Below are 18,475 nucleotides of genomic sequence, written 5' to 3'. Positions count from 1 at the left end.
TCTATTTTCCTCACTGGGATTTAATTTCCACTTTTTAAAGGTTGCCATTTTGCCTCTCACTCCTTCTTTTACTTTGTTGTTTAGCCATGGTAGCACTTTTTTGGTTCTCTATGCTTATTTAAGTTGAGCCTCTATTACGGTGTCTTTAAAAAGTTTCCAAGCAGCTTGCAGGGATTTCACTTTTGGCACTGTACCTCTTAATTTCTGTTTAACTAACTTCCTCATTTTTGTGTAGTCCCCCTTTCTGAAATTAAATGCTACCTTGTTGGGCTGCTGTGGTGTTTTCCCTGCCACAGGGATGTTAAATTTAATTATATTATGGTCACTACTACCAAGCAATCCAGCTACATTCACCTCTTGGACCAGATCCTGTGCTCCACTTAGGACTAAATCAAGAACTGCCTCTCCTCTTGTGGGTTCCAGAACTAGCTACTCCAAGAAGCAGGCATTTAAGGTGTCAAGAAACTTTGGGCATGGCTACACTTGCAGGTGTAGAGCGCTTTGACTTAAACCAGCCTTCGTAGAGCACAGTAGGAAAAGCGCTGCAATCTATCCACACTGACAGCTACAAGAGCACTGGCGTGGCCACATTAGCAGCTCTTGCAACGGCCACAGAGAGCAGTGCATTGTGGTAGCAATCCCAGCGTGCAAGTGGCTGCAATGTGCTTTTCAAATGGGGGTTGGAGTGTGACAGGGAGTGTGTTGTGTGTATGTAGGGGGAGAGAGAGTGGGTTTTTGGGGGGGGCTTAGAGCATGTCAGCATGCTGTCTTGTAAGTTCAGACAGCAGCAGACCTCCGCTCCTCCCCGCCTCTCTCTCACACACACAGCAATCCACAGTAATGGTTGCTTTGTCTCAGAGCAGATAAGCAAGCCAGCTGTCAGAAACGGAGCTTTCAAAGGGCATATCCGCATTCCTACAGTGGAGTTCAAAACATAAGAAGAGTGGCCACTTGATTTAAGGGAATTATGGGATGTTTCTGGAGGCTGATCAGAGCGCAGTAATGCAACACCTCGTTCACACTGATGCCCGGGCGTTTCAGCCAAGGCGCAAAAAGTGTTAATCTTCTCGCCGAGGTGGAGTACCAGGAGCACTCTAGCCGTGGAGTCAGAGCGCTCTACGTGCCTTGCCAGTGTGGACGGGTAGTGAGCTAGGGCGCCCGGGGCTGCTTTAATGCGCTCTAACTCGCAAGTGTAGCTAAGCCCTTTATCTCCGCATCCCATCCTGAGGTGACATGTACCCAGTCAATACAGGGATAGTTGAAATCCCCCATTATTATTGAGTTTTTAATTTGTATAGCCTCTCTAATCTCCCTCAGTCACTATCACCATCCTGCTCAGGTGGTCGGTAATATATCCCTACTGCTATATTATTATTAGAGCATGGAATTACTATCCATAGAGATTCTATGCTACAGTTAAGTTCATTGAAGATTTTTACTTCATTTGATCCTATGCTTTCTTTCACATATAGCAGTGTTGGAGGAAGGCTATACATTATTGCTAAAGCTGTCAGTCTGTCACGGAGGTCATGGATTCCGTGACTTTCTATGACCTCCGTGACTTCTGCAGTGGTTGGTGCTGGCTCAGGGACTGCCCGAGCCGGGCAGCCCCTGGCCAGCAGCAGCAGTTTGGGTGTGTGGGAGGGGGCTCATAGCTAGGGGCAGAAGGTGCCGGGGGGGAATGTTTACCTCAGGGTGGGGGGATCCCCGGCTTCCACTGGCATGGCCCTGCAACTTCTAGGCGGCAGAGGGGGCAGGGGGCTCTGCGCCAGCAGGCCCCACCCCCACAGCTCCCATTGGCTGCGGTTCCCATCCAATGGGAGCTGCACAGCTGGTGCTAGTGGCGAGAGCAGCGCATGGAGCCCCGTGGCCCTTCCGATGCCTAGGAGCTTGAAGGAACGTGGAGCCAGGTAGGAAGCTCCTGCCAGCCCTGCCAACCCTCCCCCCAAGCACCAGCGGTGGTCCCAGGCCGCGGGCCCACGCCCACGCCCCCCCCCCCCCCCCCCACGTGGGGGTCCCAGGCCGCACGCTGCAGCCCAGCCACCTCCCCCAGCACCTGCAGTGCCGCCAGAATGGCCCCTTCGGGGCACCTGGGTATTTTTAATAAAAAACATGAGTATTTTTAATAAAGGTCATAGAAAGGTCACAGGCTGTGACTAAAACGTAGCCTTAGTTATCACTACCAACCAGAGCACGAATATTACAATGCTGGCACAAGCTAGTGAGTTTTAGGAATAGGACACCAGAGGACAAGGGTGACCAACCCTCACTTAAAGAAACATGGTTACGGTGAGAATGGGAGAAGGAGCCCCATTTAAGAAAAAGAAGGGAGGAGGATTTTAAAAGAAATTTCAAATAATAAAAATTGACTGTGTGGAGTCTTGTATTTTGGTTGCTCAGAGTACTGTATTTATAATTAGAGTCCACTGAAGACAATGAACACATTTAAAGAAGCAGTAGCATATCATGGAAGAAATATGCAAGAATATTTGTACAGACTACTCAAATGGACTTAACAGTATTTATTTTATATGAGGTTATCATCTGTAATTTTCTTTTTATTCCATTTGTAGCCTTTTCCAGTTGCCAAGTGTCAATTTTTAATCTGATGATCCCAATTAAACACAAGCAAACAAAGCTCCTTTATTTGTACTTATCTCTGTACCAGGAACATAAGGTCAGCAAGAACGTGTGTAACTCTGGGGAAAGTACTTTTTAGTTAGCTGTCACAGCAAAGAGGGGTTTGCTATCAACATTTAGAGAAAGTTGCTCATGTTTCTTTTGTCTCTAGAAGGCCATGAAGTTCACCAAAATGCTTTGTGAAGATAGCTAAATTCTCCATTAGGCAAACCTACTGTGTTTGTTAAAAGCAGATGGGGAAATTGAGGCACAAACCAATTAAATGACTTGTTCAAAATCAGTGAGTGAGCAAGCAGATCCGGGTCCCTTAGGGCAGAACTAGGTCTTATGTTATATTCTGTGCAGCATAGATATACTGTTGGCACTCAACAAAGAAGAACCACCACTCATGTCTGCTGACTTGACCCACATCTTAACCCCTGGATTATTTTGGTTCATTCCTAATTTGGATATTAAAGTACATGGGATGATGAACTGTAAGCAGTGCTTTTCCTCAAAAAAGACATTAACCAGAGGTTCTTTCTGTCCATCTGTAGTGCAATTTAAAGATCTCATTGCAATTTGTGAAGATTCGGAAATAAACTTGGTAATCTGGCCAGTATTCCCCCAAATCTAGTCTCTGTCATACCTATCTATTGCCACTGCACTATTTTTATTCTTATTATTTAAAAAACTTCAGGACACCTCAAATATGGGGCTCCTATATCTATCTATATTATATAATTATAAAACACAGCCACATGTCAGGATATATATTTTGCTAACTAGGAATATAACTATGTAACAAATAATTACATATACACTAATTGTCAAATCATCAAAAGCAACTAGTTCACACATTATTTTCGTTAATCAATTAGAAGCTTTATAAATTATAAGGAGCAAACAAAAGTATCTGAGAAGTCCAACATTTTTATAAAAATAAATAAATAAATAGTAGCCTGTGGACAGAGATCTTATATACGTAAAGTTTCAGCTCCAATCAAATCTTTATATACAAATTATAACACCCTAAAATAGGGTTTTAAAATGCAATCTTAACTCTAAGGGCACCTCTGAGCAATATAAAACATGAAATATCTAAACAGTGATTAAATAAAAATGATGTACCTAAAAATAAAAATTTTTCAGGCTTGGATTTACAAATTGGCTTCCTAGATGTCATCCCTACATTAGAAAAATTCACAGACACTTTACTAATGGTGCCAGCGAGGCTGCACTGTGGTAGGTTCAGATCAATCAGATAAGACTTTACAAGTCTTTGCATGTATGTTAAAAAAAACCTACTGTTTTTTTTTACCTGCACTGTTTGCACCTGGGGTGAGTGGATTACAGAGGACTGAGCTGTCTGAATGACTCCCTGGACCTGTACTTGCTCTCCAGGAAGCTGTACAACTGGCAACGGAGTAGGACCTCTTAGAGACATCTAAAACAAATACAAAGTTTATTAACAAAATTAGATGTATGCTTCGTAGCATGTAGTTAGAAAATGCAGATAAGCCTATGACAATTAGTGGGGAATGGGCATTAACAGAGGTTTGTTTTAAGTTGAGACATAAAATAGTCTTTAAAAATTAAATCTGTTTTTCTGATACACTGCTGTATATGAAAAAGTCTAAACCAGTCACTGACTTGCCTTCGGTTAGAGAGAAAGCCAAATGCTTTAGCAATATGTGTAACAAAATGTTGTGCCTCACGTAGTAAAGCAGACTTTTCCAAATTAACACTGAGCCCTCCACTGAGAATGATTTTCTTATATATGTATAGTTCCATAATATGTGCATGGCACTTTACAGATAACGACAAAGCCCTATTGTTTAAGCTTTAATTCCCTCGTAATGGGTGTATTAAATTAGACAAACAGAAGACAGATTGTATAAAATGCTGGGCACCCTCAATTCCTACTTAAATCCACGGGTGTTCAGAAAAATCAGCACTTCACAAGAACAGACCTTAAATTAGATTAAATCAACAAGAGGGGTGAGATAAAAGTTGAGCAGAGGGTCAGAATGGATCAGAACAACAACAATAAGATAATGCAATAGCATGGGTGAATTAATGTGTGCATTTCGAGGGTTTTTTTCTTATAAACAGGGGAGGGCTATGGCTCAATGGCCTTCTACTAGAAGTGTGTTTTGAAGGAGGTAAATATGAAGGCGTACTGGACCAATTCAGGGAGGGATTCAGCACATAGTGGGACAGTTAGACAGGCACCTCAGGGTGAGCAAAAAGAAACAACAGCAGAGGAGTCAAATTTTACAGGGCCTGGAAAGCAAGGAGGAGAGAGAATTCAATGCAGAAGGCAAAAGAAAGGAGGATCTGAGCATGGTCAGGCAAAGTAGATTATTTTTGCAGCTGAATTATGGTCTGGAGACAAGTGAGAAGTCAGAGAAAGGAGTGTTGTTGTATCAAGATGCGAGACTAACAAGGCATGGCTAGGATTTTATTGATGAGCATGAAGAAGTGATGGATTCTGGAGAGAGTGTACTGGAAAATCTGGCAGGATTAAGTAACATCAGTAACATAGAAGGGAGAGAGAGAGGACTTGAAAATTACACCAACAATGTATACATGTGGGACAGGGAGGGTGTCAGAGAAGTTGTTGAAACTGGCTTCCACTAACAATCGCTGTCACTCTGATAAATTCCAGGAAAACAACACAGTGCTGCTCAGTTTGCGGTCTGGTGAACTATACAGAACTCTTTAGCTAGAATTTAAAGATACCATGGAGGAGACAAACAAGCACTCATTCTTTATGGCAATTTGATTGCATTATTCAGCATATATTTTAGAGTTTTATAGAATAACGTTTCTGACCTTTGTCAATATAAGACTTAAGACATCTGGTCTTCAATATTTATTATTAAAATCTCAGTTATTGCTCTATCTTAAATCTAAGATGAATAAGCAGAACCTAATTTCTATTAATGTGATCTCTGTATACAACAATTTTAACATTCTGATAAGTTTATACTCATGACTTTGAACTCAAATGAGCCTTTGCGCTTTTAAATTTACTAAAGCTGTACAAATAAGTGCAAAGTTAAATCACCAGTTTCCTCCCCTAAATTCTGCACTACTTCTCTTAAAGATGAATTATTAAAACCTATATATACAAAAATATTAATAAAAGTCGAATAGCTAAGTTCTTACATAATCAAAACTTAATTTGGTGTCACAAAACGAACTGTAACTTTTTTGGCAACCCCATGCCAAATGAAAACAAATATTTTGTAGAATTAGACTGTAATCAAACAACAGGATGTTTGTTCACCTTCACTATCCAGTTACTGCTTCAAGCAATTATGACTAAACTGTAGCTAAATTTTACATTAAAAACTGAACTCCCTACATGGGGCAAACTCTGGATCATCTACAAAACTATTATTTTGCACAGCTCAGAAAAGGGACAGAAGGACAGTGAGAGCAGACATTCTCTAGGAAAACTCATTTTGCAGATTCAATAATCTTAAAGTGGCTGCATCCTGAATGATTCACTTTCGAGCTTGAAAAATGTGGTTCCCTCATTAAATGTTTTTCATCAAAAACAAAGATAAACATTTCCAAAGGATCAGTATGGTTTTTTTCCCCAAATTAAGTGTTCTTTAGTAGAGTTCACTGGAGCTTGTTCACAGAAAAATCTCCAACGTACGTTTTATTTTGTAAAATTAACTCATTTACTCAATTCCAAATGGCTTAAAAGAAAGTGTTTCAGAGATGCTGAGCGTCAACGACTGCTGTCAAAGAGAGCTGCAAGTGCTCAGCTACTCCCATTTGTCAGGCTGAGTGAATATTGTAAAGGATCTAAAATTTAACAAGAATGAGAGCCAAATGTGCTGCACTGTACTAATATCAGATACAATGAGATATTTTGAATCCAAGCCAAGAAATTAATTTTGTGGGGTCAATTAAAAAACAAACTGTACACTTCTGCCACCCTATTTCCTGGTTCTTATTCTCCCTGAATGTTTGATAAAACTGTAGAATAGAGTTTGAACACAAAAAAATTCTCTTAACTAGTTCAAAAAGTTTACCTGTTGAGCAATGTGAGAGAGATGAGCTGCCTGTAGTGGTGTACCTTGTATGGACGCTGTTTGTGGTGGTGTCGCTGCACTGTTACTGGTATTCTTGTGCACCTCTTCCATAATCAACTACAAGAAAAACAGGGGGTTAATTCAATTAACAATGCTTTTCAAAATCGTAGAATGGGATTTTCAAAGGACGTTAGATGCCCAACTTCCATCAACTTTCAACGGGCTTTGGGTGCCTAACTTCTTTATGCCTTATGAAAATCCCAGACATAATTAATATTAGTACTGTGCACTTCTACACCACTTTTCATCAGAGGACAGCAAAGCACTCAAACGTTCTTTAATCAGATTCGCGATCTGCCTTTGACATAGTTAAGTGTTACTATCCCCTTTTTAGAAATGGGACACCGAAGCACAAACACATTAGCAACTTGCCCAAACCCACAGAGCGAATCAGTGGGAAAGCCAAGAAGACCACTCCAAAGTCCTGTCTCTGAGTGCTGTCCACGAGCCCACTAAATCCTCAATCACACACTCTGAAATGGGTTCACTCTGTCAACTTTAGGAGTTCAACTATTTTCAGCACTGGTTCAGATGCACCCGTTGTCGGTAAGGGTTAAATTTGCCTATAAAATTTCTACACTAAAGTTATCACCACTACGCATGTGTATTAGTGTACTAAAAGAACAGTGTGCTCTAAATAGTTAACTTGTTTGCATCTCTAGATTAGTAATTAACAGATACCAGATTCTAAAAATCTGTTTATCCAAGACACCCGCAATAATTACCATAAAACAGTTAAAATTAAATAATTTGAATTTAAAATCCAACTGTTCCCTAAGTGTAAACAGCATAGCTAGTATATAGACATTAAACATAAACAGATCCAAGTTTTCATTATTTTAAGACCCTATAAAATTAACCAGACCCTTACATTATAAAGTCAAGGTAACTTTTCTCAGATTTTCACTTTTTACATTTAATTATCTGACATCATTTTAAGGTTAAAACCATAAATCAGGAGATTTAGTGTAATGTAAAATGTAGAAACATTTAGGGTGAGGGGGTGGACTGGAATGAGACATTAAAAGATCTGTAAGTGCTAAATATTTTGTCACACAAGGGTTGAAACAGTTGCAAGGACAGTTGCTATGAGACTGGAAACTACATTTCTCTCTGTGGAAATGTGAGTCATTGATTTTTCCCTACTGCGATCAACCACAGCTCTTGCAGCTTGACATATACTCATAGGGCAAGAAGTCAATTTACATGAAGACTCAGGGCCTGATCTTGCCATCCTTACTTATGCGAGGAGTCACACTGAAGTCAAGACGACTCCTCCTCAAGGAGGTTGCAAAATATGGTCTTGTAGTGAGAAAACTGGGAAGATTAATGATATAGTGAGATTGGAAGCTGTACCCCTCAAAATAAGGTATCAGGATTCTTTAAAATTTGTTATAGTATACAAGCAAAATAGAGGTTTCACTTTAGAATAATGGGACTGTGAGAGCTGTACATTGCTTCCGATACATCCACTTTTTTTTTAAACCCCCACCTAAACCCCCTATAGCATTGGCTAAGATCACCATGGTGTTGATGCTCCTACACAGTAGTTTTCCCCATAGCACCAGCAGCAGTGAGAGTCAGATGAGGATCCAGATTGACATGCTACTCAATTTCACACTACCCTGCTTGCAAAAAACAAACAAAAACAAAAACAGCTACTGTGCAGGAGGAAAGGCAGGGTTTTAATCCCAGTGATTTTTCTTTCCTCGGCAGCTGTTGCTTTGCAGTACATGAAAACTTAAAAGAAAGATTTTTAAAACAAGACAAAATTGGTAACGGAAGTAATTTAAATAACATTAAACTTACAACGGTAAAGAACAGCATTACTGAAAAACGCAGTATGCAGGTTTGTTTATTAGAGTCACACAATGCACACAAAAGAAAGCAAGGTAAAGCTGGTGAAAATCAACTACATTCTTACAAAGGAAAAATGTATATTATGTATTTTTGCCAACTCAGATATGACAAATATCACTGGTGAACAGGACACTGTCTAATTTACTCAACTGCAAAAAATAAAATAAGGAGTTTCTGACAGGACACCGGTCTCTAAGTACTCAGCAGTTCCTGTAGTTTTCAACCACATTTTCTTATTTTTAAAAATGTTTTTTTCTCCTGTTGCTGCATGAGAGTCACAAGAAGAACAGGAGAAACTGACTGTAATTAAAAAATGAAACGGATTAAACAGAAAATCACTCTCGAATGCACAAAGTAAATAAAGAGATGTGAAGCACTTATGTCATCCAATGAATCAGTAAGGAAGTACATGCTATCCAGCATTGCACAATTAAGTGTGCAAAAATTTTACAAGCGTCTGTTTTTCAAAAGTAACCTGCTTAGCTGAAAAAGTATGTATTGTCTATGGGAGGCATGCATGTATTGTCTATGGGAGGCACGTTTTACACAGAGTGATTTCTATCTATTCAGCTTTCAAGAAGACGCTATCAGAGGTGACAAAGTTCAAGTTAATCTTGGATGACACAACTTCTCAGCCAAAGAGAGATCAAAAAGAAAAGGAGTACTTGTGGCACTTTAGAGACTAACCAATTTATTTGAGCATAAGCTTTCATGAGCTACAGCTCAATTACTAACACGGCTGCTACTCTGAAAAGAGAGATCAATGTACCAAAACGGAAAATTTGTAAGTACTTCAGTTTTTAACAGCACTGCGCTGACCACTTGCAACAACAACAAAACATACGTTTAGCTGAAGCCAAAGTACATACTTTTGGGATGAAGAAAAATTTTATATGGCACAGGGAGAGCTGAAAATAGGCAGTTCAGGGTCATTGCAGAGTTCCCATTAGCCAGAGGAGGTGGGTCTCCCAATACTCCAAATTATTTATTATTTCTATAGCACTGTAGGCGGGAATGGTGTTTTACAGAAAAATTAAAAACCACACATACCAGCCTGAAGGACCTTTACAGTCAAAATATAAGGACTCAGTATTCTAAGCACTGTGCTGAATAGATTTGCTTTGAAAGGCCAGTCTTTGTCAAACTGTTAGAAATCAGTTTAAATCTTCACATAGGCCAGTCATATCACTTAAAAAAAAACTATTCTGCTCTCAGACAGTGTTTCATTTTCAGCATAGATGGTGCTTTACAGCTGACTATAGGCAGGTTCAATTTATTATCCTGAGCCTGAGGATCACTAATAATCATTCCATTCAACTAACCAGATTCCTCAGTTTGAATTACCAGTCAGCAAAATCTGAAATTGCCTTCAAATTTTGAGTTGTACTAAGGAGACTAACACGAGTTAAAAAATAAACTAGAATATGGACTTTACAGAAAAATGACCTCTAGTCTCAAATTTTAAAAAGCTATCCTATTTATTGAATGTTAAAATACTAAGTTGTTGCACATGTACAGTTAAGATACTATGCACATACAGTAGCTATTTTCCTAATATGTTTATTTTGCTATTAATCGACAAACAACATATAATTTCTGACAGAAAAGTAGAAAAGATACCTCTGTGAAAAGATGTTTTGTATATTAATTAGCTATAATTAATCAGATGGATTCTACTGATTGCCTTCCACTTAATTGCCTTCTATGACGAGATAACTGGTTCTGTGGATGAAGGGAAAGCAGTGGACGTGTTGTTCCTTGACTTTAGCAAAGCTTTTGACACTGTCTCCTACAGTATTCTTGCCAGCAAGTTAAAGAAGTATGGGCTGGATGAATGGACTATAAGGTGGATAGGAAGCTGGCTAGATTGTCGGGCTCAACGGGTAGTGATCAATGGCTCCATGTCTAGTTGGCAGCCCGTATCAAGCGGAGTGCTCCAAGGCTGGTCCTGGGGCCGGTTTTGTTAAATATCTTCATTAACAGTCTGAAGGATGGCCTGGACTGCACCCTCAACAAGTTTGCAGATGACACTAAACTGGGAGGAGAGGTAGATACGCTGGAGGGTAGGGAGAGGATACAGAGGGACCTAGACAAATTAGAGGATTGGGCCAAAAGAAATCTGATGAGGTTCAACAAGGACAAATGCAGAGTCCTGCACTTAAGATGGAAGAATCCCATGCACTGCTACAGACTAGGGACCGAGTGGCTCGGCAGCAGTTCTGCAGAAAAGAACCTAGGGGTTACAGTGGATGAGAAGCTGGATATGAGTCAACAGTGTGCCCTTGTTGCCAAGAAGGCCAATGGCATTTTGGGATGTATAAGTAGGGGCATTGCCAGCAGATTGAGGGACATGATCGTTCCCCTCTATTCGACACTGGTGAGGCCTCATCTGGAGTACTGTGTCCAGTTTTGGGCCCCACACTACAAGAGGGATGTGGAAAAACTGGAAAATGGCCAGCAGAGGGCAACAAAAATGATTAGGGGACTGGAACACGTGACTTATGAGGAGAGGCTGAGGGAACTGGGGATGTTTAGTCTACGGAAGAGAAGAATGAGTGGGGATTTGATAGCTGCTTTCAACTACCTGAAAGGTTGTTCCAAAGAGGATGGCTCTAGACTGTTCTCAGTGGTAGCAGATGACAGAACAAGGAGTAATGGTCTCAAGTTGCAGTGGGGGAGATTTAAGTTGCATATTAGGAAACACTTTTTCACAAGGAGGGTGGTGAAGCACTGGAATGCGTTACCTAGGGAGGTGGTGGAATCTCCTTCCTTAGATATTTTTAAGGTCAGGCTTGACAAAGCCCTGGCTGGGATGATTTAATTGGGGATCGGTCCTGCTTTGAGCAGGGGGTTGGACTAGATGACCTCCTGGGGTCCCTTCCAACCCTGATATTCTATGATTCTATGATACTGACATCAAATCACAAGTCACAGGGACAGCAACTTAGCATGACATCAATTCACATTTTTGTTCTGTTTTGAGTGTATCTCCAACACAAGAACCAACCTTTCTGCAGTGAGAAAAACTCTCAGAGCTCAATCCTGAAAGAAGAAAGTTAAGGTTGCTCAGCAGCTCTCTAGTGCTCAACACTTTGAATAATTGGGTCCTTAGCAGGCATAGTCAAAAATCAGCCAAGAAATTAAACGCTCAAAAAAACCTCTCCCAAAGCTTGACAGCTCCAGTAAACTATGCTATTACTCTGAAAACATTTTATTCTACCTGAAAACAAAGTCCACAGAACCACTAGAGAAAATTAAAGCCTTTTTAAAATAAATCTCATTATGCTAATGTACTAATAGCAGGCACCAAACTTTTCTTTAGAGACCTACTTGTTATTAATTCAGAGAAATCTATAATATGAAGTATGCTATTTACTGTTGCTAAGAAAGTGTTTAGCAATCCATCAACTAGTCAGAATAATGTGTCTAAGGCAGAGAAACTGCTTTCCTAGTTATAGTCTTTTTAAACCATCAATTACACAAAAGACATTGACCAGGAAAACAGATTAGTAGATTGTACTGCAAGAAGAGACCTTTATGATCCTCATCTGACATCCTGTATAACATGGGCCACATAGTTTCACTGAGTGATTCTGGATCATAACTTCTACAACCTCATAGTTCATGGGTAAGTGGCAACAAATCTGACAAACCAAGAGCAGCGTCATCAGGATCAACGTATCCAAAAAGTTTAATCTTTTTGGTAAGGTGATTGGGGAGTCTAGTTAGAAACATGACATGAGAATGTTAATATATCTTTCAGCAATACCGAAAAGGCCTTTGCACTGCGGCTAGATGACATCTGGGGCAGATGAATAGATAGATTTCCAAATATTTGCTTACACTCTTAACCCCACAAATCAAAAGATAAAGCATGCCCATTAAAGTGTACATTCTATGTATATTCTAAAGTTAATGTATACATTTTGATATATGCATCTATATATTGAAATTTATTTTACATGATGGGGGGGGGGCGTTAAAACAAAAGTAAGGATGGTCTTGTGATTAAGGCAATGGACTGGAACTCAGGAGACCTGAGTTCAATTTCCACTATGTCGCAGACTTTCTGTGTGCCTTGGGCAAGTTACTTCGCCTGTCGCAACTCCCCATCTGTAGAATGGGGATAAATACTACTTCCTTTCTTCTACCTTTTGTCTGTCCCATCTGTTTAGACTTTAACTTCTTTGGGGAAGGAACTGTCTCCTAACACATGTTTGTAAAGTGCCTGTAACAAGTGTCAAACGAGGCATAAAGCATTACTTTTATAGGTGGTAAAAAACCAGAAAAAAAGCTTTGTTTTGCTTTTCTGCTCTTTTAAAATGTAAGGCGCATGCAAAGTCACTCTACATAAGCAATTCAAGTAAATTGCAGTATATGAACTACAAATAAATAAGGTACTTTATGCAGCTTTAACTTTTACAAAATTAAATTGAAGATATGTAAAGAAAGTTTTAGGGAAACAGATTCCTGAAGTCCCAGCTGTAAGCTTGACAGACAACTTTTTCATAAGCAAGAGCAGTTAATCAAAGTCTTATCTTTTTTTGCATATTAGGTGCTTCTAGAAAGCGGGCATCCAACAGACAGTGACAGGTACTTGAACCCAAAAGAAGGCTGATCTACAGTTTCCTTGAAATCAGTGAAAGATAGATGGGCTATGATAGGATATCCTTGCAAATGTAAGCCAGGAAGTAGGAGAGGAGTGTTCAATTAATTATTATTTATTTGTATTACAGTAGTGCCTAGGAGTATCAGGTATGGTTCACAGATATATTGTGCTAGGTGCTGTATAAACACACAGCAGAGACAGTCTCTGCCCTAAGGAGCTTACAGATCTAAGCAGAAGATGAGAGAGAACAGATGGATGAAACAGACAGGTGGAACACAAGAAAACAAGGAGGCAACCAAAACCTCTGGGGACCACTCACTGAGAACAGCATCTTCAAGGGAAAAATAAAAGAACAAAGGTCATAATCAAGATATTGTCAAGTTTGGGACAAGAAATAAATTGCACAAACCACAAAGGGGTAATTTTCCTTATCTCTACATAATAGTCGACCACGTGTCTGAAAGCAACAGGAATTCTGGTTTAGAGAAACAGGAAATATAGCTCTAGACACAGACCAATTATTCTAGAGATGTTTAGGTGGGCCCAGAAAGAACTACATTAGGATTTTAAGCTTCCTTGATACTTCATTTCCCTTATTAGTCATCTATAGACCTACATTTGTTAAGGCTGATCCACAAAAAAGGTTACGTTACATTGAGCATAAAGAACTCACATATAAAAGAACAGAGTATTAACAAGGCCTCCCCCCCTTCAACATGGTGTTAACAACATACAGAGAAAGCATACTGAAAACTAAACAGTGCATAACTGAACAGTTAATTATCATTGAATTAATTATCGTTAGACAACAAAAATTACTTTATCAAATAATTAATATAAATCAGTAAATAATATGGGGAGGAACTGGCCCCGCAAAATTAATGTAGACACTGATTGACTGGTTCTTCTTGGTAATGCTCTTAATGTAACTGATCTCCAAAGTGTGAGTCTCCAATTCTCCCTGTTATAATCTTCCAAGTAAATAATGTATACTTAATACTTTCAGATGAGGACATTGAGGTTTCAGAGAGGTTATTCTCCCTAAAAGGCCCAGTGTGGGCCTGCATTGTATGTTAAAGCGGGGTTAACATGGTGAGGATACTGGCCTCTGGCCTGCATCCTGAAGTAACTGGTAGTAAGAGCATCAATGAAATTAAGGTGTGTACATCAGATGTGTCTGACGACTGAAGATACTGTGGGGAGATATGGGTCCTGTGTGTGATGGGCCCAGCATAGGCCTGTGCTGAGGAGTAATATGGAGTCACTCCTGGCTAGTGCAAGGGAGGAATATGGACACGTGTTGAGCCCAGTGTGAGTCTGCACTGGGACAACATGAGGCCCCCACAAGGTGGGTGCGAGGAGTATTCTGGACAAATGGGCTGCGCAACCTTGCGTTGCAGATGATGTGGGGCCCTGTGAGGCAGGGGAAAGGGATACAGGGAACTTGTGAGATACGGTTGGTGTGGGTATATGCTGGGTGTGACATAGGGCCCCAAAAGGCTGGTATGAGATGATGTTGGGCATGGGTGAGATGTGGGCATCACATGTGTACATTCTGGGTAATGCAGAATGCCGGGATGGGATACAGGGTGTGTGAGAGATGTGGGCAGCGCATATGTAAAAGAATAAATGGACACAAATCAGACGTCAAGAATTATAACATTCAAAAACCAGTTGGAGAACACTTCAATCTCTTTGGTCACTCGATTACAGACCTAAAAGTTGCAATTCTTCAACAAAAAAACTTCAAAACAGACTCCAACGAGAGACTGCTGCACTGGAATTAATTTGCAAACTGGGTACAATTAACTTAGGCTTGAACAGAGACTGGGAGTGGATGGGTCATTACACAAAGTTTATCCCCATGTTTATTCCCCCCCTCCAACCCCCACTGTTCCTCAGATGTTCTTGTCAACTGCTGGAAATGGCCCACCTTGATTATCACTACAAAAGGTTCCCCCCTCCCCCGCTCTCCTGCTGGTAATAGCTCACCTTAAGTGATCACTTGATGAAGTGAGCTGTAGCTCAGGAAAGCTTATGCTCAAATAAATTGGTTAGTCTCTAAGGTGCCACAAGTACTCCTTTTCTTAGTGCTTATGAGGGTGGAGTGAGGGGATACAGGGCATGAATGACACACGAGCAATACACGTGTACATTATAGGCAATGCAGGGCATCACAGAGCTGGTGTGAGGGAACATAGCGTGAGGGGACGCAGCGCGTGAGGTGGGCGATGCATACCTATGTTATAGGCAACTCAGGGCATCACAAAGCTGGTGCAAGGGGACACAGGGTGCGGGCGAGACAGCTGGGTGTGAGGTGAGGTGGGGCCCCGTGAGGCAAGCCTGATGGGATACAGGGCGAGGGAGGGGGGGGTGATGCGTACGTACACAATAGGCAATGCAGGGCATCACAAGCTCGTGCGAGGGGACACAGCATGAGGGAACGCAGGGCGAGGGGTGGGCGATGTGTACATACACGATAGGCGATTCAGGGCATCACAAGCTGGTGCGAGGGGACACAGGGTGAGGAGATGCAGGGCGAGGGGTGGGCGATGTGTATGTACAGGCGATTAAGGGCATCACAAGTTGGTGCAAGGGGACACAGGCGTGAGGTGGGCAATGTGTGCCGACCTTACAGGCGATTCAGGGCACCACAAGCTGGTGCGAGGGGGCACAGGGTGTGAGGTGGGTGAGGGGTACGGACACCACAGGCGACGCGGGGCGAGGGGGCGCAGGGTGGGTGAGGGGTACGGACACCACAGGCGACGCGGGGCGAGGGGGCGCAGGGTGTGAGGTGGGTGAGGGGTACGGACACCACAGGCGACGCGGGGCGAGGGGGCGCAGAGTACGGACAGCCTAGGCGGGGCGAGGGGGCGCAGGGCATGAGGTGGGCGAGGGGTACGGACACCACAGGCGACGCAGGGCGAGGGGGCGCAGGGCGTGAGGTGGGCGAGGGGTACGGACACCACAGGCGACGCGGGGCGAGGGGGCGCAGGGTGTGAGGTGGGCGAGGGGTACGGACACCACAGGCGACGCGGGGCGAGGGGGCGCAGAGTACGGACAGCCTAGGCGGGGCGAGGGGGCGCAGGGCGTGAGGGGTACGGACACCACAGGCGACGCAGGGCGAGGGGGCGCAGGGCGTGGGGTGGGTGAGGGGTACGGACACCACAGGCGACGTGGGGCGAGGGGGCGCAGGGCGTGAGGTGGGCGAGGGGTACGGACACCACAGGCGACGTGGGGCGAGGGGGCGCAGGGCGTGAGGTGGGCGAGGGGTACGGACACCACAGGCGACGCGGGGCGAGGGGGCGCAGAGTACGGACAGCCTAGGCGGGGCGAGGGGGCGCAGGGCGTGAGGTGGGCGAGGGGTACGGACACCACAGGCGACGTGGGGCGAGGGGGCGCAGGGCGTGAGGTGGGCGAGGGGTACGGACACCACAGGCGACGCGGGGCGAGGGGGCGCAGGGCGTGAGGTGGGCGAGGGGTACGGACACCACAGGCGACGCGGGGCGAGGGGTACGGACACCACAGGCGACGCGGGGCGAGGGGGCGCAGGGCGAGGGGTACGGACACCCTAGGCGACGCAGGGCGAGGGGGCGCAGGGCGAGGGGTACGGACACCCTAGGCGATGCGGGGCGAGGGGTACGGACACCACAGGCGATGCGGGGCGAGGGGGCACAGGGTGGGTGAGAGGTACGGACACCACAGGCGACGCGGGGCGAGGGGGCGCAGAGTACGGACAGCCTAGGCGGGGCGAGGGGGCACAGGGTGGGTGAGAGGTACGGACACCACAGGCGACGCGGGGCGAGGGGGCGCAGGGCGAGGGGTACGGACACCCTAGGCGACGCAGGGCGAGGGGTACGGACACCACAGGCGATGCGGGGCGAGGGGGCACAGGGCGAGGGGTACGGACACCCTAGGCGATGCGGGGCGAGGGGGCGCAGGCACGGCAGCTGTGTGGCGAGGCGACGCGGGCCCCAGGGCCAGGCCGGGCGGGATGCGGGGCGCGGACAGGGCTCGCCCTGCTGCGCTGGCGGGGGCACGCGGGAACGAGCCGTGGGGAGCGCAGGCGCCGCCCGGTTACGTGGGGGGCTCGTGGGCTCCGGGGCAGCGCCAAGGGGCCACAGGCGAGGCCCCGCGGGGCGGCTCGTGAGGGGAGACAGGGCGGGGGCTGCGCAACGAGTCCAGCGCGGCGAGGAGGGGGCAGAGCAGCTGCCGCGCCCACGCCCCCAGGGGAGGGGACCCGAGCGAGCCGCGAGCTCCCCTCCCCCAAGCCGTGGGCGCGAGGCTGTCGCGCGCTCCCTCAGCGTCCGCGTCTCCTAGTCCCTTCCCCCCCTTCGCGCTCCTTGATTCGATCGCGTCCGCCGCCCTTCCCGCTCGCGCCCTGATTGAGTCGTTCGCGTCCGCTCTTACCTCAGAGGCCCAGAGGCCGCGCCGCCCTCCTCGCCCCGCGAGCACCCAGAGGGAAGAGCCGCCGCTCTCGCCGCCGCCGCTGTCTCCGTCTCAGGAAACCGGCGCCGCCGGCATCGTAAACACAGCAGGCCCGGCCGGGACGCTCGAGGTGGGCGGGCTGCAACCATAGAGTCAACCGGAGGCCTGGGCTAGAGATTCCGACCATAGAGTTCCCCGCCTAGAGCGCCCTTCAGGGCATCCCTGAGGACGCGCCATAGAGTTCCGGAGGTCTAAGTGACGTCGACGTCCCTCTGAGGCCTCCTCAACCGCCTCCCCCCGAATCTTCCCGCCGAGCTCGGGGGTGGCCCCGCTGTCCAGAGGGTGACGGGGCTGCTAGGCCCGAGCATCGGCCCAGCAGCCGCCATCTTCGTGCCGCGGGAGGGACAGTCCCTGCTCCGCACACTGGGCCGCGCCGCAGCCCTCAGCCCGCTGGCGCGGAGCGCGGACAGGGCTTCACGCCTCCCGCCCGGGGGTCACCGGCCCAGCTCCCGGTGCTGTTCATGGGTCAGCCCTGAGTCAGCGGCCGCCTGCCAGGGAGCGGTGCTGAGGGGCTGCCCGTGGCGGGAAACCCGCGGCCGCAGTGCTGAGGGGCTGCCTGGTCTTCACGGACCCACACTGCTCCCCGTGGCGGGAAACCCGCGGCCCCAGTGCTGGGCACTGTCTCCACCCAGAAATGGGGCCCATGAAAGATAGGCCCTCGGCCACCTTGTCTTTCCAATACAGGAGAACCGAAGTTGTGAACACTGGCATCATGAGCCGACCGGTCAACTACACACCTCATGGGGAACTATCAGGCAGCAGAGATCCCCACCCTAAAAGCAAA

General features: G+C 45.4%; 1 protein-coding gene across 1 annotated transcript in view; it reads right to left on the bottom strand.

The window, feature by feature from the left end:
• The window catches only part of ATF1 (activating transcription factor 1), a 33,408-nt gene extending 15,179 nt beyond the window's left edge, over window positions 1-18,229 (bottom strand). The window contains exons 1-3 of the mRNA XM_037883761.2: window positions 17,614-18,229; window positions 6,675-6,791; window positions 3,941-4,066 (exon numbers count right to left, since the gene is read on the bottom strand). Coding sequence (XP_037739689.1) covers window positions 3,941-4,066; window positions 6,675-6,785 — 237 coding nt within the window. The 5' untranslated portion in view covers window positions 6,786-6,791; window positions 17,614-18,229. The remainder of the gene's footprint in view (window positions 1-3,940; window positions 4,067-6,674; window positions 6,792-17,613) is intronic.
• Window positions 18,230-18,475: the final 246 nt, after the last annotated feature.

The sequence above is a fragment of the Chelonia mydas genome, chromosome 20 (genome assembly GCF_015237465.2).
Source record: "Chelonia mydas isolate rCheMyd1 chromosome 20, rCheMyd1.pri.v2, whole genome shotgun sequence".
Taxonomy (NCBI): Eukaryota; Metazoa; Chordata; order Testudines; family Cheloniidae; genus Chelonia; species Chelonia mydas.
This window is presented reverse-complemented; position numbering and strand designations above follow the sequence as displayed.